Here is a 27,485-nt window from a genome sequence, read left to right as displayed (position 1 = left end):
TTTGTCTGATTATGATTGTATGTAATCGTAACTATAGCTTTAAAAAAATTACGCTTGCTTTTAAATTTAAAGTTGGAAGTGGGCGTGTCAAAAATCCAAAATAAAATCGAGCGGCATGCAAAAATTAAAAGTGCGATCGAAACATTATAGCTCTATCTCTCTGATTTAATATTTCATCTCTTGGCTAATAAATAAATAAAAATAAATGATTCTTTATTTAAGCTATACACATTTAGTGCAAACATTATACCACGACAGATAATAAAGAAAACTTGGATAAGTTTTTTGAAGTCCTTTCAACAAAGAAAAAGTGTATTTAAAAAGAATTGATGTTTGTTAAGTAGGTTGCAAGCTTAAACTTTCTAAGGGATGCCAACTCGAATTCGAATTGTGCACTTTATAGAAGTTTTTCGAACAATTTGTGTAGTTTGCTTTGAAATTAATTCCAAATGACATTAGAAATTGTTTCGTGTGAGACACGTCTTGAAAACTGAAAACACACACAAAACATTCAATTCAATGATGATCCAAAGCGAAGATCAGGAAATCGATCGAGCCCTCGAACTCTGCCAACTGATACGCAACGATCTGCTGAAGTGTGTGGGAATAGTGCAGCGTTTGGATCGCAAATACAATGAACCGAATCGCTATCGAATTGATGTAAAACCCTTTCACCTGGATCCCATGCTTGGTCGACCGAATTCGCCCTCGTTATCGAGTCTTGGTTTGGCGCGATCGACGAAAGTTTCAGGATCGTTGCTGAGTCTGGTGAGTTGTGCCGAAGTGAAGCAAGAGGGACGCACCTCAAATGAGTTGAACGCCATCTTTGTGGATCTGAACAGCAAGTGCATTAAGCTGCGACGCGAATTGGAGGCCACCACGGCGCATGCGCAACGTATTATGAATTGCAGCTTGCGACAAGATCGTGTGCAACATCGAATGCTGATGGGGCCGCAGTCATCGAAGACATTGATATGCAGGCATTGGGGAAATAATTCGTCATCTCCCAAGACTATGAGTAGTGGCATTAAACGATCCTTTCGCATAAATGAATAGAAATGATGAAACAACCACAAAAACAACAACAGCAACAGCAACAGCAACAAGCGTAAACGAAACAAACAAAAAAAGTTGAGAAAAATAATAAGAATATAAACCCTAAAACAATAGAAGTACAAGTACGATGAAAGTGAAGCAATTCTACGGAATCGTTTTGACAATTTCGAGTGTTAATCGACATTTTGCTGTTCCTAACGTTACTTCCCTTCATTATACCCCTCACACACACAAACACACAGTGAACAGGACAAAGTCAAAGTCAAAGGAGCGAAGAAAGAGTATCGTGGCACTTTTCAGCTTTTATTAAAAATTACTGTCACCATTAAGTGAGCGTCAACTTTGGCCAACTTACCAAAACTCATTTGACTTGACATGAAAATGAGGCAAACTTTTCTCACATCGCCTGTCGCCCCCGCCGTCCCCGCCGCCTGTCGTGAGTGACAAGACAACAGCCGAAGCAGACGACGTCGACACAACATGATGTTGCATGTAACATCAGCGCAAGTTCTTTTCCACCGTGTTGTTCTCTCCTGGCAATGAACAATAATGATGCTAATGATGATCATCAGCGAGCAAAAGACGATGAAGAAGAAGAAGAACATCATAACAACTATGCGACATGTTTATGGCCCCGACAATGGAAGATACAAATACTGAGAGTGAGACTGAGTCAGAGACTGAGACCGAGAGCAGATGAAATATGAAGAAAAACATGAGAAATTGCCAACACAAAAGTTGCCGAGATAATGTAATGCAAAAGTGGCCAAGGCCCAGGATGTAACTTTTGTATAACATTCCCAACTTAGTTCATTTTGCTTCCTCGTTTCTCGTTTCTATCTTTTCTCTTTTTAAAGCCTCCTTGCCACTCAAAAGAAATATACATAGATGTGTGTGTTTGTGTGTGTGATTTTATGTACGCTCGACTTGAAACATTTTTCTTAAAAAAAAAAAAAAATAAAAACAAAACAGTGAAACAGAAAAAAAACACGAAATGTTAACTAAGCAAGATAAAAGGGGGAAAATCACGCAACAGAAAAAAAGAATAACAACAACTGAGGTTCTTTGCTCAACTGACCAGCAGATGCCCCAGCAAGGACATAAAACAGAAGTTTGCATATTTCAAGTAACACGAACGATTGCGAGTACTCGCATCTCTCATACTGAATGCATTCAGTGAATGCACAGAAACTGAAACAGAAAAGTTTACTTTTAGTTATGCTTCTTTCTTCTTGTTTATGTCCTTTTTTTTTGTTTTTTTTTTAACAATTCCTCCCCCCGGCAGGTAAAGTTGCCATTGAATCGCAATTTGAGGTGTGGTTCTCTTCAAGCTTTCTAGAGTTCTACACTCGAGTATTGTTTGCTGACGTGGAAATGCTAAAAGGTAATGAAGGTTCCTTATACGGTTTCTTACAAGAGAATGCAAATTCTTTGACTATCAAATGTGCATGACAGCAAATATTGAAAGGCGAGTATGGGAAATTCTTAAAATTACAACGAGAAATACTTATTCAATTGACAACTAAAATGACATCGTTGAAGGAACTTATTTAAACATATCTTGCAGCACAAATCATTTCAATTTGTGCAAATTTGTTAAACAAGTTTATGATTACTAAATTAGTAAGAATAATTTTTCATTCAAATTTTTGAAATAATGGTAAACAAGTCGAGCGGGCTCGACTATGAGATACCTGTTACCCATTTTCAATAAAAGCAAAACAGTGCGGTATAAATTTGAAAATATACTACTGCGCTCAAATTTGATTTTCTAAAAATATACAAAATGAAAATACTTTAACATACTTAAGGTTCTAATTGGTATATCCACATACTATTTCATTTCAAAAAATATACCATAGAGGTAAAATAAACCTCGTTTCTCATGACTCACTGAATCTAAATTAGTAGACCTAAGAAAGTTAAATGATCTCCTATCTTGATAGTCAGTAATCAAGCTTTAAATTCTAAACAAATAATGAAATGTCAATATGCCAATTTTCATTAACAAAGAAAATCAATTCGAAGAACAAACATATTTAATCTTAAGAATTTTAAGAGATAATCCAATAATCGTAATTAATAATCAACGAATCGTTTAGTCGAGATAAGCTGCTTATATTCGAGAGTATAAAAAACAAGCGTAAAAATTGTATTTGTGCAAATCACATTTATTTTAAGGTCTCTTAATCTATCTGTGTTTTCATTATATATATTTCGATTATTGTTGCCATGATCCGTTTCACTGTTTGCACTTTGTGTTCGATTTCATTGGCCAAATGAAATGCTCGAATTCGATTTTTATATCTTTCATAAAATGTTGCTGTTTCCATTCGCAGTTTCAACTCGCAGGTCATGCAAGTGTCAACTTTTTATTTATTACATACACACACACACTCACACACACACCGACAGCTTTCGCATACTTCAACTTTTACACATAGATACGAAGCGTAAGAAAGAGCTTTGATGTGCGCCATTAAAATGGCATTTTATGGCGTAATTTTCATGGGAGTTTTCCAAAGCGTCGATGGATATGCGCATGAAAATTTATTATTGCTTTAATGGCTCAGTTCATGTCGCACTCCCAGGAGGAGGAGAGACGAGGAATGAGAGTGCAGAGAGTCGTCTTTTTGAGCAGCTTCTAATTTGTTAAGGGCCATTGAGCGGCTGCTTCAAACCCGTTTACGAGTAGTTGGCCAAACAACAATGAGATGCCTGCTAAATGGAGCAGCAGCAGCAACAGCAGAGAATGCTGTAGAGACAGAACTCTCAGCTGAAAATCAAAGTCGAGAACCGCCAAAATGTTTTCTCTGCTTGCAGCTCTGTTGGCATTTGTTCAATACCAATACCAAAACACAGCGTCAGCACAGCTGTGTGCATGTTTGTCCAGAGCCAAAGACGGAGCTAGAATCAAGACAAGGACCAGGCGGTGGTCGGTGCTCGGTGCTCCTTTGTTGGCCATTTGTACAAAAGGATTTTGCCATGCAAGTTGTTTAATTAAGATTTCCTGCGGGTCTCGTGGCTGCTTTAAGTGCGCCTTCTTGGCCATGTTTAGGCTGCGACGACTCAGTCTGTGCCAGTGTGTGTGTGTTTCTTCTCTCTACATGTTGGCCAAATTAATACAAATTGAATGGAGCATGTCCCGAGGACATGCGGGCATAAATAAATATGCAATCAAATTGTAGTCAAACTGTTTTCATATTTGTGATCTATATAGACTCTTGGCTTTGTGCTGAGGCCTTGGCAAGAGGACGAATAATTTCGTTCATGAACATTTAATGGGTTTATACGACTATATAAATTATATAATTGTGGAAGCTGGTCATTTTGCAAATATGAAAATTCTAGTTTCTTTAATACTTTGAAGAAAATTAATAGCAATAAAAAACCAAAAATGGATTATGTTTTAATTTGGATGTCAGCTCATTTTATACATAGAGAAATTGATCTAGCTCTAGTTTCTTTCAAACTTTAAGTAATATCAAATAATCAATAGATCGTCACTTCAAGTTTCTATATGACTTTAAAGTTCATTTCACTACAGTTTTTGAGTCCAATCTATAGTGGAAACAGTTATAAAATAAGCGAATTCTAGTTTCTTTGAGTGTTTACATAATAAAAGAAAAGTTTAAATATTTTTCTCATATGAATATAAAATTCTTCTCTTTTTTGGACTATAAAAAAACAAACAATTTTAAAACAATTTAATATAATTTATTCAGTATCATATTTCATATTTCCATTTTTATTTACCTCCTAAGTCAGTTAAAATTCTTTAGGTACTCACAAAACCATTTAGAGCACTTATTTACGTTTAAGAATCCTTTAAATGAATCTGTAGTTATTTTGACTGCGCCTTTTCGTTTGATGCCCAACTGAATGACGCATCAAGTGGGCCACAGGGAATCTCTCGCAGCTCGCAGAGACAATTCAGTCATAAATTTGTCCAGGTCCTCGCAGGACTTGGAGCCAGGACACGCTAAGCACTTCCGTATGAATAAATATTTAATCAATCAATTTCGACAATTTCTTTTCGGCTCGTCAAATGCGTGTATATATAGTATGTATATAAAAACTTGGAATGATATATTCTCAATACCGTTCCAAACGATGCTGACAATAATAATAATAATGATCCAAACAATGATGATGATGATGATTGCGTTGAGGCGTAAAACAAGTCAGACACATAAAATTGATTTGATTGAAATGCTAATTCCTTGCGCAACGTTGGCGTCCGCAGACAGGAAGAAAACCGAACAGGACAGGACAGGAAAAGGACAACAAAAGAACTTTTGCGGCTGATTACCATAAGCAGACTGACTGACGAGAAGAGCTCGCTGGACAAGAGTTCATTGAGAGGCCTGTCGTCTCTGTCCATTATCCGACTTAGTCATTCTCAATGTCTGTAATGACACTGCAGATTTCCCAATAGGTGATTCACCTCCCCGCCGTTCCTCCGACCCTCAGTTGGCCCACAATTTTTGTGAAACTCATCAGTAAACTTCCGCTTATCATCGTTTTGCTACAGTTTCAATTTCGATTTCATTTTCTTTCACGTTTCACGTTCTCATTCTCGTTTTCAATTCAATTGATTTTCTATGAATGCGCATTTCTCTCTTCCACTCTCATTCTGTTTATGGTTTTGATTCGGATTCGGATTCCGATTCCGATTTCGATTCTAGTACGGATTTCTCTCTCGTCCATGTGCGTGTGATTATCAGAAATGTTATTAGTTTAGATGCTGCCGCTGCTGTTGCTGCTGCTGACAGCTACTTTGAACTCGGAATTGTGTTTGATGTGCTGTCGCCATCGACAAGTATTTTAAAACTGTTTGATGATGTTGCTGGCATTCCATAAATTCTACCCTATCACAAATATTTGCACACACACACACACACATCTCTTCTATGCATGTGTTTGGTATCCTGTGACATTTTGTAATTGAATTTCATCTGTTGCATTGAAATTTCCATTTTCAATTCAATTCGACAGTCAACACAAGCGCAACGAATTGGCAAACGTTTTTCTAATGCATTCAAGTTGTTAATTGACAAAAATTTGCAAGTGTTGACTTTAGCTTTCACTAGTTTATTTGCTCTTGATACACTGTAATATTATTATGGTTTATTAATTAAAAGTGGTCGATTTCATTTTTAGCAAATCTGTGTGTTCAATTTATTCGCCATTTATTGATTGAATTACCTAGACTATTATCTTTAAAGCAGACTAAACAAAAAATGAAATGGCGGTCGAGTGTGCTCGACTATGAGTGCAGAATTATTCTTAAAATATATTAAATAATGTTTTAAAATAAATTCAAAATAAATAATAAAAGTCTATATACGAAAATCTTAAGCTAATATCGAAATAAAGTTACATAAATAATAATAAACGATATCCTGTTTTTTTTTATTTGTGGTTATGACATTTCTTCTCTATGCAGCAACAACAACTTTTCCGCTGAATATTGAAAGTGTAATATAAAGTTGAAGGAAGAACAACAAGTATTTATATGAAGTTGAAGAGCACGTTGCATGCCACGCTCGAGTCGAGTCAGTTTGTCAACTGACACAGCGACAGCTGCAGCAACATCATCGGAATTTTTTGATGAGAATATTTTGATAGTTGTTGCAGTTGTGATTTGGTGGCTGACAAAATGCTTTTGACAATATTACATTTAGTGACACAAAAAGAGAAACAAATGTGAAATGAAATATCATATTTCATAATTTGTGGCGCTCGAGTGGTTTATGAAATTATGTTGTGCCACACGTTGTCATAGAGTTTTTGCGATAAAGTCACAAACAGAATGCAATAAAATTTATTCAGTTTCGAAACTGAGGAGACAACAAATATCTCGATTTTTGTATTTGTTTTGCCCCAAGCGAAAATTTGTGGCAAAAGCCAAATGCAAATTTTGTAGCAATTTCGACTTATTTGTCGGTTGGCAAGTTTGTTGTTAGCTGGTTAGCTGCTTCTTCTACGGCTTTTGCTTCGTTTGCAAAAAAGTTCTGCAAACAAAATGCCCATAACAAACTGCAGCTGTTGATAATCGCCACTGGCAATATTGATGTTGGGTCTCCTTCCGATTGAAGAAAGTTCGGCTCGACAAATTGCAGAGTAAAAAGCCAAATGCAAAGAGATCGAATCGACTTCCAAGTCGCATTAATTTGGTTATCAAAGTAGGAGTAAGAAGAAGTACTTGTATTTGCAATTTAAATGTACTTTTGTTGCTCTTGGCATTTCCCCCTTGAAACGAAGTGAATCGAAATGAATTGAAACGAATCGAATCGATTGTTGTTATGCAAAATGCTGCATAAATCTTGTAGAAGCGCAAATGCTGGGCAGCTATTAATAAAGTTTCAGTGCTGTTAATAGTTCAAGGCGCAAAAACTTATTGACTTTAAACCAAGGAAAAGCGAAAGTTCCAACAATGAGAATGCAATAATGAGTTCAAGTTTCTGCGAGTCTAAGAAATTCAATTACATTTGGTCGTTATTTCCAAGATTATTAAATACTTGATACTTGGTGAAAATAGAAATGCAGCTAAGCCTCAAAGGCTTTAAATATTATTTAATCTCCTTTGAAAGCATTTATTAAGTAATCGAAAAATAATGCGAGTATTTGACATTTTCGATAGGATTAATGCAATAAATCATTTTATATTTACGTTGTTTTTATGTTCTTATTTTATTGACGCACAGTTATTGTTGTGGAATACGATAAGATTTTAATTGTATATCTTCAAGACTATGAAATTATATTAAGTTTGCCCTTAGCATATATTGAATAAAAATAATCACTACTACTACTTTTGACTACTCTTAAATATTTGAGAAGAAATGGGCAAAAAAAATTATTTAGTATGTGAAATTAAAGCTGTTTACTTTTATATTATTAGTTTTTTATTGCACAGTTAATTTGGTGGCACAAGTTTAGCACACAAATATTTATCCCTTCTGTCAAAAACATAACTTAATTGATAAATAACAAAAAACAAAACCACATTAAGAATTGTGGTCATTTATTCAGAACTTGGATCGTTTTCAATAGTCTGACAAGCGACAGTATCTCCAATACGTTCCACAATAAATTGGAGCTCTGGTTCTTCACATTCAATACTTTGATCAATTAATAGATTAGAGGCAATATCTCCTCCAGATTCCGTATACTTCACACCACAGTATTTCTCTACCATTTCACTTGACTTAAGCTTATCAACTTGTTGCTCCTGCAGCATCTGTTTTAATCTGTCGGTTATATAACTGAAGTGCTTTTTCAGCTGTGAAACTCGCTCTTGAACCACACTCAACATATCCATAGATTGTGATTTCTCTGAAGATTCTGAACTTTCGTTAGTGACTTCAGCTTCTTCAGTCTTTTCACTATTGAGCGATAAATCATTATCGAAAGCATCCCAGAATGAATCTTCTTCGTCTTCTTTCTGAATCTCCATTTCGTTTGTAGTTGCATCGCTAAGTTCTTCAGACATTTTGTAGTAAGTAATGATATTAACGTTAATAATAGGAGCGTGAATTTTTCAGTTGTTGAGTTAAGATTGAGAATAATTTGTTAAAATGAGTTTTGCCTTTCAAAAGACATAAAACAAAAAGGCCGCCTTGACTTGACTTGTTTATGATATTTATGAAAAATACTCGTATAAAAAGATGCTTTTCGTCGGGAATTTATGTATGTAAATGCGAAATCAATTAAAGGCCATTATTGCACACGAGGAGTCAAGGAAGTCATCGAGTCAACAAAGTCAGAGTTGGCCTGGCAAATAAATCTCTGCGAAAAGTTTCCACTTTAATGGGCTCTTCCCGTGGGGAAAAGAGAGAGAGAGAGAGAGAGAGAGAGGGAGAGATGCAAGATGGATGAAACAAGTCCCGCCATGGTTTCACAGCTGAATGAAGCAAACTGAGAACCGAACGAAATCAAATTCTATAACGATGCTATAGAGGGTGGTTGCCATGTGGCAGCGCAAAAGGCAAAAAGGCTAAAAGGCGCCAACGCAGCAGAAGACAAAGGCCAAAAGCAAAAGGCGGAAATGCAGCATTCAACTGCCATTCGTCTCGGGCTTGAAAAACAGTTTCAATATGCTTGTTTGCCATATGCTTAATACGAATGTGAATGTGAATACGAATGCGAATGAGAGAGCGAATACGATTATATATGGATATATATATACTTTTGTGGTGCCTCTCAGGGTAATAAAGCAATAAATCTTTTGAACGAGATGATTCTTTAAAAGCAAAAACTACATACATAGATATACATTATATACATAGCTACAAATATATGTTATGTTCATGTTAAATTTCGAATGCATAAAAACGGCATAGAAATGGCTTTTTTTGTAGTCTGGTCAAATAAATTGCATTTGATGTGTTTTATGGTCTTACACACTCACACACACACACACACACACACACACACACAATACTTGTCGTATACGTAATATGTGTGTGCAGCTGTGAACATAAACAGCAGCAAATGGATTTGAAATTGTATTTGACTTTTACAATCATTGCAAACTCATTGAAACGCCCCGATAAATATGCAACAAATTATTTGCTTGAACAGATTTTGAAGAGCTTGAACAGTGCAAAATATGTTGTGACATCAATTCGCTAGATATATTTCAAGAGTGTATTCAAATTGTGTACTAAACATCTCACTAGAAAACACAGAACTAATATTGCCTGTATTGAATTTGTGCTAATTATTTATTTATTATAAGGCTTAGATTATACATTAATTTATTAACTAGCGCTGACTGCAATTTGTGTTAAATAAGCATTAGAATGGCACAGTGTTGAGTTGGCTTTAAGTTATAATAGCGTTATATAGACAATATTAAGAAGCTTTATTAAAATGTATTAAGTACATTTTAATTTTGTAATGTTTCATGGCCGTATATGATATTTAAATGCAAATTTATTAAATACCATATTATTAATTTAAACAGTGTAAGTTGCCTCTTATAATCTTGCTAATTTGTTTGCTATATTTGGCATAATACTATTAATGATTTCTCTAAATCAATCGCAAAAGTATTAAGTACAAAATTATAAATTGAAGCATAGAAGCATTATAGCTTAATTCCTATTTCAGATTTTTATGAGTCAATCGCAAATTGATTAAATACAATATTATAAATGTAAGTTTGGTTAGTTACTCTATACGATTTTGATAGATTGGTTTGCTGTTTGTCTTTAATACTATTTAACATATCGCAAATTTTAGTACTATCGCAAATTTATTAAATACAATATTATAAATTAAAACATGACAAGAGCTGACTTAAGAGCTCGCTAGATATTTTACTTATTTTCAACTACTGTACATTTTATTTTAGCTAGTCACCCACAAATAAAGTTTCGTCATATACCCATTGCTGTGTATAATAATTAATAAGTATAAAACAAATGCTTAAAGCATAGAGAATTATAGAATTTTTAGTGTTGAAATGTTTTGCTTTTGGGTTATAGTTTAATAGAAGAAAATTGCTTGTCCAGTATGTATGCTGCATACATTTTGTAGATCATTTTATAAGCTCTATTAATCAATTCGAAACGTGGCAAGTTGCCTTTCAAGATCTCTCTTGTCTTTTTGCTACTTGTGCCAGCCTCTTGTGCCAGCCTCTTATCTTAGTTAGTTAATCACAATTAAAAGTTCATCATATTCGCATGGTTGAGACGGTCTAATTGATGATCTAATTGAATGTCGGACAATCTGAGATGTGTGGCCGTAACAGCTGTTTGCTGAGCGTTGTGCGTTGTTGCGACGACACAATAAATAACCATAATAACTACTTGGCTTATAACGAGCATAACACGCCCACATGGCTGCATTAAAACGCCATCTTCTTGAGATTAATGCGAAAAGGTCATGCGAGTAGACGACGAGGGCCACTTTAGATGAGACATTGACATTTGCTAGATGGGATACCCAGTTATTAAATAGAAGGGAAGTGATGGAAGTGGCAGTGAACTAACCTAATTGGAATGTTAGTGAAGTCATTTATATTAATACTAAGGAATTAAAAGGAGTCTGATGAGTCCTCTTACTTCATTTACAGGGTATCTCTCCCTGCAGTTGTCTCTGCTTTGCTTGTTTTGTTTGACGATTTCTATTGTTTTTGGCCGGCTCTTTTGACACGTGACGTTATCATCAAAACGACACACACACACAAAAATGCCGTGCGACTGAATAAAGTGAAATTATGTTCTTGTTGCCCTTCTAAGAACATGAGATATGAAGGTAAACCTTTTCGACTTGAGCAACACGGCAACTTGGCAACTCGTTGGCTGGCACCTGGCTTGCCTCGTGCGTCTTTTGTTTGCCCAGTGAAAGTGACTTTTGGCATGTCTTTTAGTAGTTTTTACATTTGTCTTAATTATGGGGCAGTGCGGGGGGCGACAAAGAGAAGACGTATCCGGACCCCAAGTCTCTTCCGAGCGAGTGTGTGTGTGTTCTCTGACAACAAACACATCGTAAGGATAACACTTGCCGCTGTGGCCAAGTTGCCTGCATTTTGGTTTTCGTTCTGCTTACAGCCAGCTGCTGTATGCCATTCATGTCCTTTTGTAATTTATATGACTGCCAGAGTGCTACGCATCGCCCTCTTTTCCATCCCCAAGACTGTGTCTCATGTTCTTCTTATCCAACACAACTCGCACAAATTTCCTTATCTTACATTGAATTAAACTTGAAAAATGTGTTAATGGCCATGTTGCTAGCTTGGCTTATACACTATGTGGAGCCTTAATTAAATTCCACAATGATTTTATTATTGTGCACTGTACATTGCGCACCACATGGCGTATGTGTAATATGTTTTGTGCCAAGCTATTTAATTTGTTTACCAAATTGTTAATAACACAAGGCAACACAACACAACTTTGGGCAATTCCACTTTAATAAGCCTTCACTTCTCACTTGGCTTCTTTTACTTTATCCCACTTTGTTAATTTATGCATGTTGAGACTTTAAATCTGCCAACACGAAAATGACTTTTCGTGGTAATTAAACACCTTCAGATTTATGCGCGCAAGAGAGAAAACCAAAAAAAAACAACTTTATGAACAACATTGTGGTATTTCGTTACACACAATGAAATATTTAAGTTGGTCGCCTTTCAGACTTTTTGTCAGATTAAGAACGGCTTTAAATTGAATTTGTCGACTGTGACAATTAGCTGGACGCTGAGCCGGATTAAGAACAGCCAAGTTAGGAACTGCAAACGGTTTGAAGACAAAGAAGATACAATACAAATGGATAAGACTGTTGAAGCTGTTGTTTTAACTTATTAAAAATATATAAAATCAGTCGTCGAATCCGTAATTAAAATTAAACTTTAAGCTGTGTACTTAAGCCTTTAACTTGTTAGTTATTAAGTACTGATGTGGTGTGTTGAACACAAAAATGTAATACAAATTATTTGCAGTCTAAAAATATAATTAATACCCTTTTTAAAACAGTTTATTGTAAGGTCTTTGTCAACTTGACAAAGTATATATGATAAAGAAACAACAACAACAATAACAATTTAATAAATTTAAGTTTAGATAAGAAGATTATATAAGCAAGATGAAACGAATAAATGACAATAAAATATAAGCTAGCTTAGACAACAAAATTATTTTTGTGGTCAAGGAGAAGCGATCCTGCGGCTGGCTGCATTATTTCCTCAATCATTATTCTATTAATTCAAAAACGAAGTTTCATAAGGATATTATAGCATACTTTTTGAGGCAGTTGACATTTTAAGGATGAGGCTGTTAAAGCTATTAATTTAACTTTTTAAAAAGTATATCAAATCAGTCGTCGAATCCATAATTATGGCTAAATTAGAAGCTATGTATGTAAGCGGAACTCAACTTCTTAGTTATTAGGAACACATATAGTATGGCATACAGAAAAATATGGTGGAAATTATTCGAAGGATCAAAATATCATATTTACATTCTTTCATAAACATTTCCACAGCATACTTTTTAGTGTAGACGAGAACTAAAAATATTTTACAGCTCATTACAAATGCCCAAGGTGACGTTTAACAATTGTTGTTTGAGTCTGAGCTGGCAAGCGCATTTATTAATAAATGCTGAATGTGCAACTTTAAGCATCCACTCGGATTTTTAAGCATCCGAAGTCAGTTGAAGCGGCACTTCAGCAGTCACGCATTCAACTGACTTGCATATTTTTCCAACAGATTTCATTTTGTTGTGGTCTCTTTTTTTTGTGCCCCACACTCCCTTCCCTTCTCTTCCCTTCCCCGCTATTCACACCTGCTCTTTGGTTTGCCATTTGTTCAGAGCTGTTCGCCATTTTTACCATTTTACAGGTTAAGTGGACGAGTCGGGGGACGCTGCGAAATGCGAAATGAAATGAATAAAAGTCGAGCACTATACCGACACACACTGCAACTCGCAGGCAGGACCTTTTGTTGGCTGAGCCTTGTTGCCGGTTGCGGTGCAGCTTATTACATTTTTTAAGTGCGGCTGAGTTATTATTTATTAAATGCGGCTCAACAACAATAACTTGTGCGCTTATCCATAACGTAACCAAGGCCAAACTGTCCCTTTAATCAGTCGTAAATATTTGTGTGTGTGTGTTCCAGAATTTGCCACAACACGTACAACAAACAATTCTCTCACATTACGTAAAATTTTCGGTTGCAAATTCTTTATCATTTCTATCTTATTTTACTTTTGCCTTTTTTTTTGTCTTCATTTGGGAGTAAGCAAATTTAAACAAACCAGAAAAGTTGGCATTGCACATGCGAATTTGCATGCGAATTTTCTATATTGGTGTTGATGAAAGTTTCCCTAAAAGTTGATAAAAAGGGTGCGGCTCGACAAATAAGCTAGTTTCGTCTGCTCCCAACTGTGTATTTAGTTTTTGCCATGTTCATATAAAGCATCACGTTGACGATGATGACAATGTTCAGGACGATGATGATGATGATGCTCATGGATGCTGCGTTTGTGCAAATGAGTTGGAAATTGAAAAAAAAAAAGAAAAACAGAGAAAGTAGATAGATATATGCCCTGGAAACATTTAGGGGACAAGAAGGAAGACTGATTAAGCGGTCTCATATGAAAAAGAGTATTTAATACTACATTTTCTTTAGTACTTGCATTCTACTGCTTCATTTTTCCATTCAAATGTCTAAATGAGTTTTTTGTTTTTAATATTAAACAACAATATTATAAATATGAATATTATTTATTTTTGGTGCTTTACATCAAATTCAAGCGTAGAAAGTTACAAGCATCCTGTCTTTTAGCTTACTTATTCTTAGTTATTGAAATCAAAGAAAGCATTTCAGTGAGATTTCTCAAGGTATAGGGTATCTAGCAGTCTACTTCAGTAAACTCAGACAATTCTTTACTTGTTGTTTTAGTTTTTCGAGCATTTTATGCTACGGTTTTTGTTTGCTTTTCGCAGTCTAGTGTCAACGCAGCTATTTTTGTTTATTTTTCAGCCTTTTGCTAAGAATACGCTTTTTGTGAAGGCTTCCATTTCTTTTTTCCATTTTGGCATGTTTTTTTTTTGGCCAAGTTTTGTGAAGTTTGTTGCTGGTAAATGTCATCGAACGCATGTTTGTGAACAAAAGCAAAAATGTGGCAAACAAAATGTGCTTGTTTCCTTTGCTCTTTAAATGCAGATGGGAATTTTTGCAAAGTTTCGTTTTGATTTCGGTTAAGTTTTGATTGCTGAAAGCTGAAAAAGTTGACAATCAATTTTTGGCTAGTTGATTAGTTTGATCAACACTTTGCAGTTGGGCAATTGAAATAATTATGCACTAGTTTTTTGGTCCAGATGGCAATTCGTGTATGAAATTCATAATATATTTGATTAAGTTGCACTCAGCATAATCAGTAATTTAGCCAAGGAAGTTGAGCAGACCAACTGCTGCCAGCTCATTTTGCGGCCATTAAATTGAATTTAAAGTTTTTGGCCAGACTCAAAATGTAGTCGCCGCTGTCGCCGGCATCAGATGATTTATTATTATCAACGGCAGTAAAACTTTTCGTCGACCGAATGATTAAAATGAGGCAAAAATCCCAAAAAGGAAAACTACTCGCCACGCGGGGCACGCGCGCTGCTTTCTTCACTTCTTCAGTGTTGGCCGAAACTTATGCCTTTATCATTCTTGGCCCGAAGCGGGACTGCCAACATTTTCCTGTCAAATTGTGTGAACTTTTCTATGTTTTTTTTTCTGTGTTTCGTTTTTGTCGGTGTCCTGGCCTGGGACGACACTTTATCATGTCTCAGTCGGTGGCTGTCGCTGACCGGCGTTCACAAATTGAAATGTGCCCGCGTCAGTGGAAAGTAAATGAGGCAAAACGCCGTCGTCGTCGCCGTCGCCGTCGCCGTCGCTGTGGGTCATCTTTTGTCCCATGTTCTTCGTTCTTTTGAGCTGCCTAACTCTCGTGGTTTACGCTTTGAGTCAAACAAATCTTTAACAAGAAAAAAAGAGGATGAAGAAAAGTGCTGAAAAGAATGTTCGCTTTCTAATTTGTTGCTCCTTCTTCAATTCACGAATGATGGCAAATTTTTGTATTTGACTTTTCTTCCATGTCGTTCGCTGTCTGCTTTTGACAAATATTTAGCTTAAGTGATTTTTGACAGCAAGTCCTTCGGCCTGTACTTGTATTTAATGCCCCCCATGTGTACGTAGGCATACTTTATGCTTCGTTTGAGCGTAATTTGTGTTTGACCTGAAGGCCAATGCGGCGTATGCGCAATTTGGCACCAACATAGGCCAAAGCCAAATGAAGAGCGGCTCTGTACAGAATATTTTTTTTAAGCTAAAGTGGGTCAAAACCTGCTTGCAGTTACTCTGCAGACATGAGAGAACATTTTATTTCAGAAACGGATATAATCATTTACTGTTTTGTTATATTAAATTAAGGGTTTGCAATTTTGAATGAAAAAGAGTTTAGAATTCATCATCAAAATTCAGAGTTATTTATATATCTTATTTTCTGTTTTAATTAGCAAAAACTTTTTTATTACCGCTACCCATATTATAACTTTGTGCCGGCAGGAAATGTGTGTAAAAAGCAGATGGAGGCATCGTTGACTCTATAAAGTATTTATATTCTTGATCAGGTCAACAGCCGAGACGACATAGAAATCTCCCTAGAAGTTATTTAAGAAATACTGCCTTCGCTGACAATCTGGTATAATTTGGCCTCTGTGATATATTCCGAATGTAGTATTACATAGATATATCAATGATCTTCGGTATACTTTTGTATTTTTAAAGGATGCAGCACTGTTTTGAAATGGCAAAAAAATTTTTGTACGATTTGAGGTTCATGTACATTTTTCGTATATCCTCTTTATAAGAAACAATATTACTATATTCGCTTTACGGATGGATTCTATCTGAAGACCAATTATATTTTTTGCACAGAGAATTTTAATACGTTTAAAATATGAATGCACATAAGTTTTTTACTACTAAGAGGCTCGAGTTTTCTACAATTTGTGTAGTGTAGTGTAGTATAGTGTAGTGTAGCATGTTTCTCTGATATACATAGGCTTTAAAAATTGACATAGTCTAACTCCCGACGCAGTCTCAGCGTTAGCCGCAGCTTGCCCTGTTCGCTATCGTATTTGGCGCTGCATCGATCGACATCAACGGGATGCGGAAGAGGAAGCTTTAGTCTGTACAGAGCTGTGCCCAAATCCACCTCTTTTTCCAACAGGGTTAGAGTCATTTTATCTGCCGCCATCGGCTCGTCTGGCAAAGCAATCTCAAGGATGAGATCTTCACAGCTGGCAGAAGCGCCCGTGCGTTGTCCCATCTAAATGTAAATGGGGAAATTTGTATGAAGGCGAAAGCAACAACAAAGGAAAACAACCTGCAGGAAAACATCCTCGGTGCCCACAGCCTGGCGGTAGGTCATTGTGTATTCGGGGCACTTTCTCGACTCCAGAATATCTGCATCCTCGCGTTCCTGCGCCTCCTCCCATTCCTCGAGCGTAGTGGGTTGCGGTTTCTCCGGTTCCACCAGCGGCGTCGCCACCAAGTTAACCTTTTTTCTTTTGCCTCCCGGCTTGGTTGCGTCACCAGCTGCTTGTGCTCCAATGCTACCAGGTGCTGAGTGGCAAGAGTCGAAGTAACAGTCGAGAGCGAGTCAATCAGCAGATGCCATTTACTTACTCTGCTTGCTGGCCACTAGGGATTCGCCTTCATCCTCGCTGCTGCTGCTGCTGCATTCGACGCCGCCGCGTCTCCGACTGGGATTCGGATAGAGTAAATTCTGCAGCTGTCGCAGCTGGTCGGGATTGTCGAAAATCGACATGGTATGTTTACTCAACTTTATTTAATCTCTGCTTCTATTTATTCACTGCGAGTTTTTCTAACCGTAACACTTCCAGTGCCACATTTACAGCTCGATGTCTGTAGAAGGAATACAGTTTTCCCAGCGAATCTTTTCCGTTTGCTTGAGGTGGAAAGTGGAAATCGATTTGCCAGCGCCTGCTAAGTTATTGTTTTTCATTTGAGCAGTTAGAGGGAGGGAGCGAAACAACCGGAGAAGCAGCTGCAGCTTGTTTATTATGTTGACCCGGCAACGGATATTGTTTACAACGCGGAGGAAGAGGTTACAACAATAGCAACAACAACAACAACAAGGGGCTTCAGGAAGTTTCTAAAGCTCAAGGGAAAGGCAATTGAAGCTTATAGTTAAGAGGAGGAGAGTATAACTATGAATTGTACTACTCTAATAATTAAAATTGATAGTAGTGATTGGTTTCTAAATTAAATGAAATAAAAACAGTCTAGGAAAAAATCTATACAGTTGTTGTTTAAATAGGGGAATAAAATTAGTTAAGCTCACAATGTACAAGTAAGAAAGTTACTGTCGAGGGGTCTCGACTGTGAGATACCCGCTACCCTTTTTTAAAACTGTGTGGTATGATTCTTAAAATAAACCAAATTAATATACCCAAAACATTGAAATATTCAGTATATACAAATACAACTACATTCGAAATATACTAGATTGTCAACATGGTATATTTCCTGTAGGCAAAAGTATATAATAGACTTCTACCCTATAGATATAGAGTCAAAAAATAACATATAATATAACTTTCATAATTTAGTATTTCAAATCAAGTCATCGTATAAATATTCTTGTTACACTCAGAAAAAAGCTGTTCGTTCTACAAAATAAAATCAATCCTGTCTCAATATAGAGTTTTTCAGAACGATTAATTTTTAGATCTTCTTAGTCGTATCATAAATTATGTATTTTAAATAAAGACAGTATCGTTATTATATACAAAAAAGCTTAAAAGTTAATATACTTCTCGAACTTCAGAACCATCAGATATTAAACTACTTATTTAGATCCATGCTTAAGAACACTACGAAGTTATTCACTTGATTAAATAACTTAAAGAAAATAGTTCGAGTTGTTTGTGCAGGAACTGAATAAATCATTTTCAGCTAGTTTTCCACTTCAGCACTTTTGTCATTGTTTGAATATGAACAAAAAAGTGATTGTCGGTCGTGATAAACAATTTCATAATTATTGCCAACGCTTTGACCTTATGCAAATGCATAATTCACTGTCAAGGGCTGTTAAACTACGACTATGTCCCCCTTCCCTCCTTCTCCTTTGGGCCATTTCAATTAAAAACTTGATGCTATTCGGTAAAACTTTTGCACAGCAAACCGGCCAAGCGAATGTTCCTCCTATTCTCCCTCACTCTCGAGTCGAGAACTAAAGAGAGCAAGAGTGAGAGGAAGCTGAGAGACTGAGGAAATATTTCAGAACATGTCAAAAACAATTGTTTTGTAAATTTTTGCAAATTGTATAATTATTGTTGACCTTCATAGCGGATTCTGGGGCTGCACACAAAATTTGCATTTTTCACGCGCTCCATTTGAATGCGAATACGACGCTAATTTGGCCAGGCCTGAAAAACGAATGCTGGCCAAAAGCACTACTGACTGGGCCAAGTGCACAGACATGAAAACATGGCCGCGTGTTAAATGTAAACAACATGCTACTGACTGCCATCTGCCATCTGCCAGCAAAGCCAACAAAGGGCGACGGGACACAATAGCTACAAAGGATGGTTGAGGGGGAAGAGGGGGCAGAGTTGAAAGGAAAAATGAGTTGAACTGGGTTTCAGTTTCACTGAAAAACGAAAAGGATTTTCGTTATCGTTTTTTGTGTAACTCATGTTTTTCTTCTTGTCCGGATGTTACGTGTTTAATTTGTTTAACACGAGCCCAGCACGTTGCAAAAAATAAAAGTGGCTTGCATAGGAGAGCCTAGAGCAGAGAGATACCCTGGATATTGAAATAAATAAGGACTATGAAGTGTTGGAATGTTGATTGCGATATTTTTATAAATACAAATAAGACTTTTGTTAAGTTTAATCATAAAAGTAGTTAATTAATTTCTGTTCAATGTGTAATAAACTTTTATAAAAATATTAACATATTTGTATTACTGCTTATCTATTATTAATTTAGTCATAAAAATCGATATCATATTATGAATATCTTATTTTATTTTTACTCTCAATATTTGCTCATATTTTTATTATATCCTTACTCCTTTGAGCAGCAGGGTAAAAACATAATAAACGCGGCCAAAAACATTCGGTTGGCCGTTTTGGTTCAATGGCAACCACTTGACAGTATGCATTGGGTCATTGGGTCTCCATTGAGCGCTGTCCTAGTTGGCTAGTCAACCAGTCGACAACTAATTGTAAAAACTTTCGACTAAAACCCAAATCACTTTATAACGCTCCCCCATTTCGCATTGAACTAACCTACATAACATACATACATATGTCTATGCCTGACGATGAAAGTTTTTGCCAGAAAGTGAAAATATGTAAAAAAAAGAAGAATAGAAGTGTAAAATACTCACATGCTATTGACGACATGCGAAACTTTTTACGAATTCGAAAATTTGTCGAATTCGAAACTATTTTGCTATTTAGTGCTGCCCCCAAAAGTATGCTACAAATATTATGCGAAAGCAAATATTAGATGTTCGATCAACTTGTATTTTTATCAGACATCAAAATGTCCATTCGCATGCTGCTTTTACCCCTTCCCCATTTTGAGATCGTTGTGTACTGATTGTGCAGACAAGTAAACATCGTGTTGCTTCAGCTAACTATCACGTAACTGAGCTTTAACCTTGTTGCCGGCAGCCAAACAAGAAGAGGAAGAGGAAAGGGATGCGTTGGTCTTCTCTTTGGGATTCCCTTGGAATCGCAGCTGACGCACAAGCGAACCCAGAGACAATGGGGCATGATGCATGAATACATTTGTAATTGTGTTGTGCTGGTCGCACATTTCAATGAACTGCATAGAGAAGAAGTCAGAGGTAGTTTTCAGGGACGCGACGCGTCGGGCGGGGCGGGAAAAGTTTTGTTGACAGTTTTTTGTCCCCCAGGCTGTGGGACGAGTCCCAAAACAGATACGACGACCGGGTAACAGAGGTGGCAACAGGATTTTTATTACATCCCTAGCACGTAGCAACATGCCACATGGACTGCGAGGCATGCAGCGAAAGTACAAGTGAAAGTGGACGTCTATCCCCTCCTCTCCCCTCGCCACAGTCTAGAAAGCCATTCCCTTCATCAACGCAGCTGCTACAAATTTTTGCGTATTTTGTTATTTTTCGTGCTTGTTTTTTTTTCTTCTTTTTTTTGGTCGTTTTGGCTCGCTCCTTTTGAATATGATTTGTGTGCTGAAAGCGCTCCAACTGGCATTTTTTTGCTGCCGCTGCTTGGCAACTGAAATGGTTGGGTGGCGGAGAGTGGGGAGAGTCTTACATAAAATGTAATTAAGAAGGCATTAAGTATCATGCATAAATCATTGAAAAGTTGCACATTTAGAGCAAAGGCAGGCAACACATGTGGGCGTGGCTAAGTGAGCTTCCGGTGACTGAGGCTCATTCTCTCAGTCTGTGAGCCTAGGTAACATATATAGGCATTATGTTGCGAAGCTGTGCCCATTACTGCGTTATTTGATAGGTACCAAAAGAGGGAAAGAGATAGAGAGACAGAGAGAGAGCTGCATCGCAGAAGCGCAACCAGAAGCCAAGTTGCCGTCATAGATCTGGGTCTGTTGATTGCAATTTCGGCGACACGCTGGCGCACAATTTTGGCCATTTATTTTTTAACATTTTGCAAACCGAGCGCACAGCAACAAAAGGAGAACTACTTCCGACATAACAAAGACTACGCCGACTAGCAGCTGCTCTCTCTCTCTCTCTCTCTGGCTTGGCATGTGCTTGTGTGTGTGTGTGTGGGAAATGAATGCGACTAGTTAAATAATTCCCACAACAACCGCAACGCAGCCAACAACGATAATACAACCCAGCGAAATAAGAAGAGAGCAATACTTGTAGTAGTAGGGGGACAAAAAAAAGAAGCAAAACAGAATAAATGCCGTTGCCGCACAGTTGAACGTGTGCAGTCAAGCGTTGCAAGGAGCAAGCAGCAGCCGCCAACGACAACAACAACAACAACAAGGAGTAGAGTACAAAAATAATACGAATAAAACTAACCAAGCAGCAGTATCAGCCATAAGAGTCATATCCAAAACGAGGAGAACTCCACAAAAGGACAAACAAGCAAGCAAGAAAAAAAAAACACACAGCGCAAACACAGAAAATATAATCAAAAACTCGCGCCGCGCCTCGCTCAACTTTAAGCAGCAGCGAGCATTTTAAAGACCATTCGAGCACGAAATGACCTGCAGAAACAATGAAAGAGATCCGCAAAAGCAGCAAGGCAGCAAACTGACAAAAGACACAACAGAACGTGGTCGAGATTTAAGCCAACCGTTTGTCGACCACAGCACACAGCACAGTGCTAACGTTGCCCATGGCCATTGGCAACGAACATAACGTAAACAATAACTCAAAGTGGTAGCTGCTAAAAAGCGCTCAAGAGAGCAGACCACAAGAAAGAGAGTGAGTGTGTGAGAGAGAGAGAGAGAGCGAGAACAAGAGCGAACACTTCAAATTTACTTAACTCAAGAGTCAGCTGTGAACACGTCGCACGTGCTGAAGCTTTTCCCTTAGTTACATGTTTGTTTGTAAACAACTTGCAAGCTTTGCAACAGCTGATCAAATTTGCATGGCACAGTGGTCTAAAAGCTATGGAATATTTATTAAATATGTTTTGTGTGAAAAAGAGAAAAGCATAGCATTATGGAAGAGTTTAAATCTGCTGTAAATACTCATATCAAATGTTAATTAGTATGCGCCTTATACGGACAAGTTTGTATAGCAGTGAATTGTTTCGTGTCGAAATCGAAAAAAGTTTTTCAATACTTGAAAATAACAATATTTTTTTAGGGTAATGTAAGTGAGCAAAGCAAAGAAATCTTAAGAAGCTACTAGAGCTCTAATTCTTTACTTCTATGAATACCAATAGGTCTGTAGTTAAAGTTGAAAAAGAAAAAGTTAATATAAATAGAGATTAAAAAAAATGTATGGATTGGTTGCGTAGGCATATTTTTCTAACAATTTCTATGCAATAGAAAATATCGTACAAATTTGGCTGATTTAGAAACTTTGTATTTTAAGTAGATAAAATCTTAACCCAATTAATACAAACCGTTCATAATGGTATCGGAAATGTTTTCACTCTACTTCAGCATTATTGTTAAAGTATCAATAAGCATGAACTGATTACATTTTTGCACATTTCCAATGTGTGTTGAAAGTTATTTTTATCAATCATTAATCTCGAAAAGTTTTGCGAATATTAAAAAATTTCTTTTTGATTTCGCCACTTTCAGTGGATTCTCATTTATTCGCCTCATAAAAAGAAACTACCTATTGCAATTATTTGAACTTAATTGCCATTTGAGCTAGAGTCGGCGTCAGAAAGTCTATCAGTGAATCGAAACAGTGAATTTTCACACTTATGCAGATTATTTTCGTTTTTATGTTTGCCATATACATAAATACAATAATCAATGTATGAGTACTTTTTGCCATAAAGCAGCTGCATATTCAGTGAGTTGTGGATCATAATTCAATGCTCTAGATGGGCTCAATATTTTCGCTTTTCATGGAAACTGACCTCAGCCAACTCGTCATATTAATTAGCATACTCTCGCCCATTTTCTATCTCTTTCTCTCTTTCGCTATTCGCTCCAATTTTGGCATTGTGTCGTCAAAATTAAGTGAAATCTGTTAAGCCAGAGATAGAGATAGAAATAGAGAGAGAAATAATTGAAACAGAGCGTAAACACGACGGGGGTAAACTGTGCCACATTTTAAATTGAAATTGACCGAATACATTTTGCATAAATTGTTTAGCAATTATCTAATAAAAACAATGCATAAATATTAATGCCCAATTATCGGAGGCAACGAACGAAAGTAAATTAAATCACAGCGAGTGTGAGTTTGATATGTCGACGAACGCAATTAAGTCGAAACTCGTGCTCGCATTGAGCCAAATTCGCGTAATAAATAGCGTATACGCGATGTAGACAAGTCACGCACACGCACACAAAAAGCTGTAGTAATTCATCAAGTGAGAACTGATTGGAATACTTAAATATGATCTTTACTACCTTCGAGTGAAATGGAAAGTGTGCAGCACTTACCTTAAGTCTTCCTCTGTCAACTTTTCGTTTGCTGCGCTGACTGCGTTCTGGCAACTTTTGGCGCCACGTGCGACGTTCGGTTTCGTTGGCAAACAAATCATCGACACTGCTGCTTCTGCTGCTTAGCTGACTCAACTCCCCATCCGATGAACTGGCATTTGAACTCAACTCATTATCCATGCGACCAGCCTCCGCATCGCGCTGTCGCAGCACACGATAGTTGCCATCGCCGCCGCTGCTGCTGCCGCCGCTGGCACTCATGAAGCGCTCTCGAAATGATTTGTAGAGCACAGCGCTGACGCTGCCAATGCTGCTGCGACTGCGACTGCGACCGCGGCTGTGACCATGAATGCCTGCAGCATGGCCGTAGCTGCGACGTCGCTTCTCTGCCGCCTTCTGTCGTGCGGCACTCGCCACGCTCGCTGACTGCGCATCCAGAAAGCCAGCCGCACTCATCGTAAAATAATGTGTTTGCTCTTGTTCTTATTCTTGTTGTTCTTGTTCTTCTTCTTTGAGATCGATTCAGTTATGCAATGCTCATGTTGACTTCGTGTTCGCCAGATTCGCTTTATGCACTTCTGAGTCTCCAAATTGGCACAGTTACCAATTACCAACCCCTTCCTCTGTCTCGCTCTCGCTCTCTCTATCTCTTCCTCTCTCTCTCTCTCTTGCGCTCTCGTTGTCTCCTTTGCAATCTGCAATCGAAAGAAGTGGGCGAAAATTTGCATGTGCTGCATTAATAAGGGAAATTTGATGGGTGCGCCAAAAACGGTTTTCTACAATTTCTAACATGCATTCTTGACTTTATAGGCAAGCTACAGCTGCATCTCAAGATGCAAATGTATCTCTTGGTAAGTGCTATCTGCTATGCGCATTGCCAAGTGCCAAGTGCGTCAGTCAATAGGCTCACACGAAAGGCAAGGCGATGATGAAGGCGAAGGCGAAGGCTTTTGAGGTGGCAATGAGCCATGCCACAGACTCGAGGCGCCGCAGGTAAACTTTGAATACAGACATGGATATTAAGCTGGGGATAGTTATTAAATTACAATACAAATATTATAGTAGAGTTTACTCTGGAGAAGAACTCAAAGAAGATACTTAACATATTTACATATATACTATTAAGGTGAAACTAAAATTTTCACTTGTAAGTAGATCGACAATTTTATTTACCAATACGTATTGTGAGTATTATTAAGATATCGTTGAGAAATAGGATTGAAGCAGCAACGGTTATAGCATGGGATTTTAAAAATTTTTGTAATCGTTTTTCTCTCATTTAAAACTGTAAGAAACTACGATCATAAATATTTGTATTCATATTAGGCAACAATTAGCTCTATTTCCATAGTAAACTCCAATCCTTCTCTTTAAATCTATTTTCTTTATCCCAATTTCTCAGAAGCTAAGTAATATTTCATTAAGTAATTGAATGCCAATCATTAACAAAATAGAAATTAAGTGTTTAAAGGGTTACCCTAGTCTTTATAACTTCATGTTTTTCTCGCAGTGAATATTGTAATAAAAAAACAATTACCAATATTCCAGCTCAGATAAGATAAAATTTAAATCTATTTTCATTTAGCATATTCGACTCTATCGATTATTTTTGATCTTAAAATCGATTTTACAATATCTCAACAGTTCAATTAAGTTTCATGAAGTAATCGAATGTCAATTGTTAACAAAAAAGAAAACACAGAAAGTGTTTAAAGGTTAATCATGTTTTTTTCGCAGTGAATATTGCAATAAAAAAACAATCACCGATATTCCAGCTCAGATAAGACAAAAGTTAAAATTATTTTCAAGACTCTATCGGCTATTTTTAATCTTAAAATCTATTTTACAATATCTCAGCAGTTCAATTAAGTTTCATGAAGTAATCGAATGCCAAACATTAACAAAACAGAAAACACAGAAATTGTTTGATTGAATCATTAAGCAATTCGCACCTAGTTACTAAATTGTTTTACAATTCAACGGAAAATTCTATAGTATTAAAGCGACGTCAGGCCATTTAATTATATTTATATTACTTCGCCATTATTGCTCAACAGTTGAGTTCATTCGAACAATACTCTTAACACACTTGAGTGCAGCATGCGCATAACTGTAAATTTTGTCACTTTCATTTTGAATCATTGGAAAATTGCTTAATTTGGGGCGTAATTGCGACAGACTTTTCATTTGTAAACGTAACTTGAATTAATTCTTAATTGGCAAAGACGCAACCGGACAGGCCTTAATGGCAGTATTTGCAACTGGTCTATGCGGCTTATCTGTTGCTGCTGCTGCTGCATCGTATGCTGGTTGCATGCCGCATCTGGTTGAAGCTGTCAGTCCAGCTGTGTTCTCCCCTTTCTCCCTTTGGGGGACAATTGGGTTGCAGCGACTGACAGCGAAAAGTTAAATTATCCCGTTCAAATTTTTGTTAATTCATGTCTTAAAAAATTAAATAAAAAACAGATGGAAATTATTTGCAACGACGACGACAACGGCAACGGCAAATGAACATGAAAATGCGAATTTTCCACTGTTTGTTTTTCATGTTGAGTCGAGGTATTCGCTGTCTCTCTTTTGTGTGGCTCTGGGCCATTTGCATGCAAGTGAAAAGTGTCGGAAAACATAAAAGCCCACAAATGAGGAGTAAAATGCGAGTACTCGTTCCACACTCGCCGCCTGCCTTCTGCCGCTTGCCGCTTGCCGCTTGCCACAAGCCCTTCTGGCGTCTGTCGGACGTATTATTCGCCGCCGCCTGGTGACAAAGGTTAACGAGTTCGCAAAGGCAATGTCATTGTTATGATGACGGTGTTTAAATCCTCACACAGAACTGCGCAGCTCCCATTTGTTGTCAACTATTTTATTATACTTGTCGGGTTCCATATTAATAATATAACTATCATTTTTGATATTCATTAAATTCAGTTCTATTTGTGGCTTTTTAATGCTGTTGCTTATTAGTTAATTTGCTTGATCGTACACTGAGAGAAGTGTAACGTATGAACACATTTTTATGTATTGAATGAAGATAAAGATATATATCTACTATTTAGTGGAAAAGAAGATTAAGAAACTCTTAGGTAGGTAGAACAAGCTGTCCCTAGAAAAGGCGTAGAATAGTGATCAGTCAGTAGAGATCCGAAACTCTACCGAGGTATTTTGGTTAACAGTTCATATTTTTTAATAAAACAGAATTAATTGATTTAAAAGATTGATTGACATATGTATATAGCATTTCATTATTTACTATATACAATTGTTTTGAGATATAAATGTAACATCATAATGAACAAGCTATTGTATTTATTTATATACTATACACAATTGTTTTGATATATGAATGAAATATCGCAATGAATAAAGCACAACATTATTCATTATATCTAATTATTGTAATATGAAAGTATCTGAACAATCTAAAACATAATAGTAATCAAAGTATAGTACGCTAGCTTTATCCTAAGAATCATTTCTGATTGAATTCTATATTACATAATTATTAACCACTCAGAAGGACAAATCAATTAGGAGTGATCAAACCTACTGAAGTTCGTCAAACACTTGACGAACAACATCTTAAAACGCGGCTTCCTTACATAATTTCCATTATGCATAGAAGAAGAAGAAGTAGACGACGAAGATAAGAAGCAAAGAGTCGCCTCAGGAAATGCCCATTAAACTGGTTATCAACAAAATCTGAAGACATATTTAACCATCATTTAAATTCTCACGGTGTATTGACGTTTCAAGCACTGTAAACAAATGTTGCCCGGAGGGGACAAGGCGAGAA

The 27,485-nt window shown here is 36.8% G+C and overlaps 3 protein-coding genes across 3 annotated transcripts in view; 1 reads left to right on the top strand and 2 right to left on the bottom strand.

Moving 5' to 3' along the window:
- LOC132791621 (venom dipeptidyl peptidase 4) overlaps positions 1-27,485 on the bottom strand; it is a 91,087-nt gene that overhangs the window by 57,552 nt on the left and 6,050 nt on the right. The window contains exon 2 of the mRNA XM_060800623.1: positions 23,696-24,390. Within this exon, the coding sequence (XP_060656606.1) occupies positions 23,696-24,151 (456 nt within the window). The 5' untranslated portion in view covers positions 24,152-24,390. The remainder of the gene's footprint in view (positions 1-23,695; positions 24,391-27,485) is intronic.
- On the top strand, positions 412-2,016 carry LOC132792884 (uncharacterized). The gene has a single exon (XM_060802408.1). The coding sequence runs from the start codon at positions 520-522 to the stop codon at positions 1,054-1,056; it is 537 nt and encodes a 178-aa protein (XP_060658391.1). The 5' UTR covers positions 412-519; the 3' UTR covers positions 1,057-2,016.
- On the bottom strand, positions 16,519-17,506 carry LOC132791627 (dynein axonemal assembly factor 6). The gene is made up of 3 exons (XM_060800637.1): positions 17,249-17,506; positions 16,947-17,185; positions 16,519-16,889 (listed from the first exon to the last, which is right to left on the bottom strand). Exons 1-3 carry the CDS (start codon positions 17,388-17,390, stop codon positions 16,626-16,628), a joined length of 645 nt encoding a protein of 214 aa, XP_060656620.1. The 5' UTR covers positions 17,391-17,506; the 3' UTR covers positions 16,519-16,625.

This window comes from Drosophila nasuta, chromosome 3 (assembly GCF_023558535.2).
Source record: "Drosophila nasuta strain 15112-1781.00 chromosome 3, ASM2355853v1, whole genome shotgun sequence".
Taxonomy (NCBI): Eukaryota; Metazoa; Arthropoda; class Insecta; order Diptera; family Drosophilidae; genus Drosophila; species Drosophila nasuta.
Note: the sequence above shows the minus strand (reverse complement) of the source record. Positions and strands in the feature narration are given on the sequence as shown.

Bases quoted from the DNA above. Each gene is read 5' to 3' on its own strand.
- LOC132791627 (XM_060800637.1), bottom strand. From the start codon at position 17,390: ATGTCGATTTTCGACAATCCCGACCAGCTGCGACAGCTGCAGAATTTA. The intron at 17,186-17,248 runs GTAAGTAAATGG...CTTGCCACTCAG, and splicing joins CCTAGTGGCCAGCAAGCAGA to CACCTGGTAGCATTGGAGCA. The intron at 16,890-16,946 runs GTTGTTTTCCTT...ATTTACATTTAG, and splicing joins CCGAGGATGTTTTCCTGCAG to ATGGGACAACGCACGGGCGC.
- LOC132792884 (XM_060802408.1), top strand. From the start codon at position 520: ATGATGATCCAAAGCGAAGATCAGGAAATCGATCGAGCCCTCGAACTC.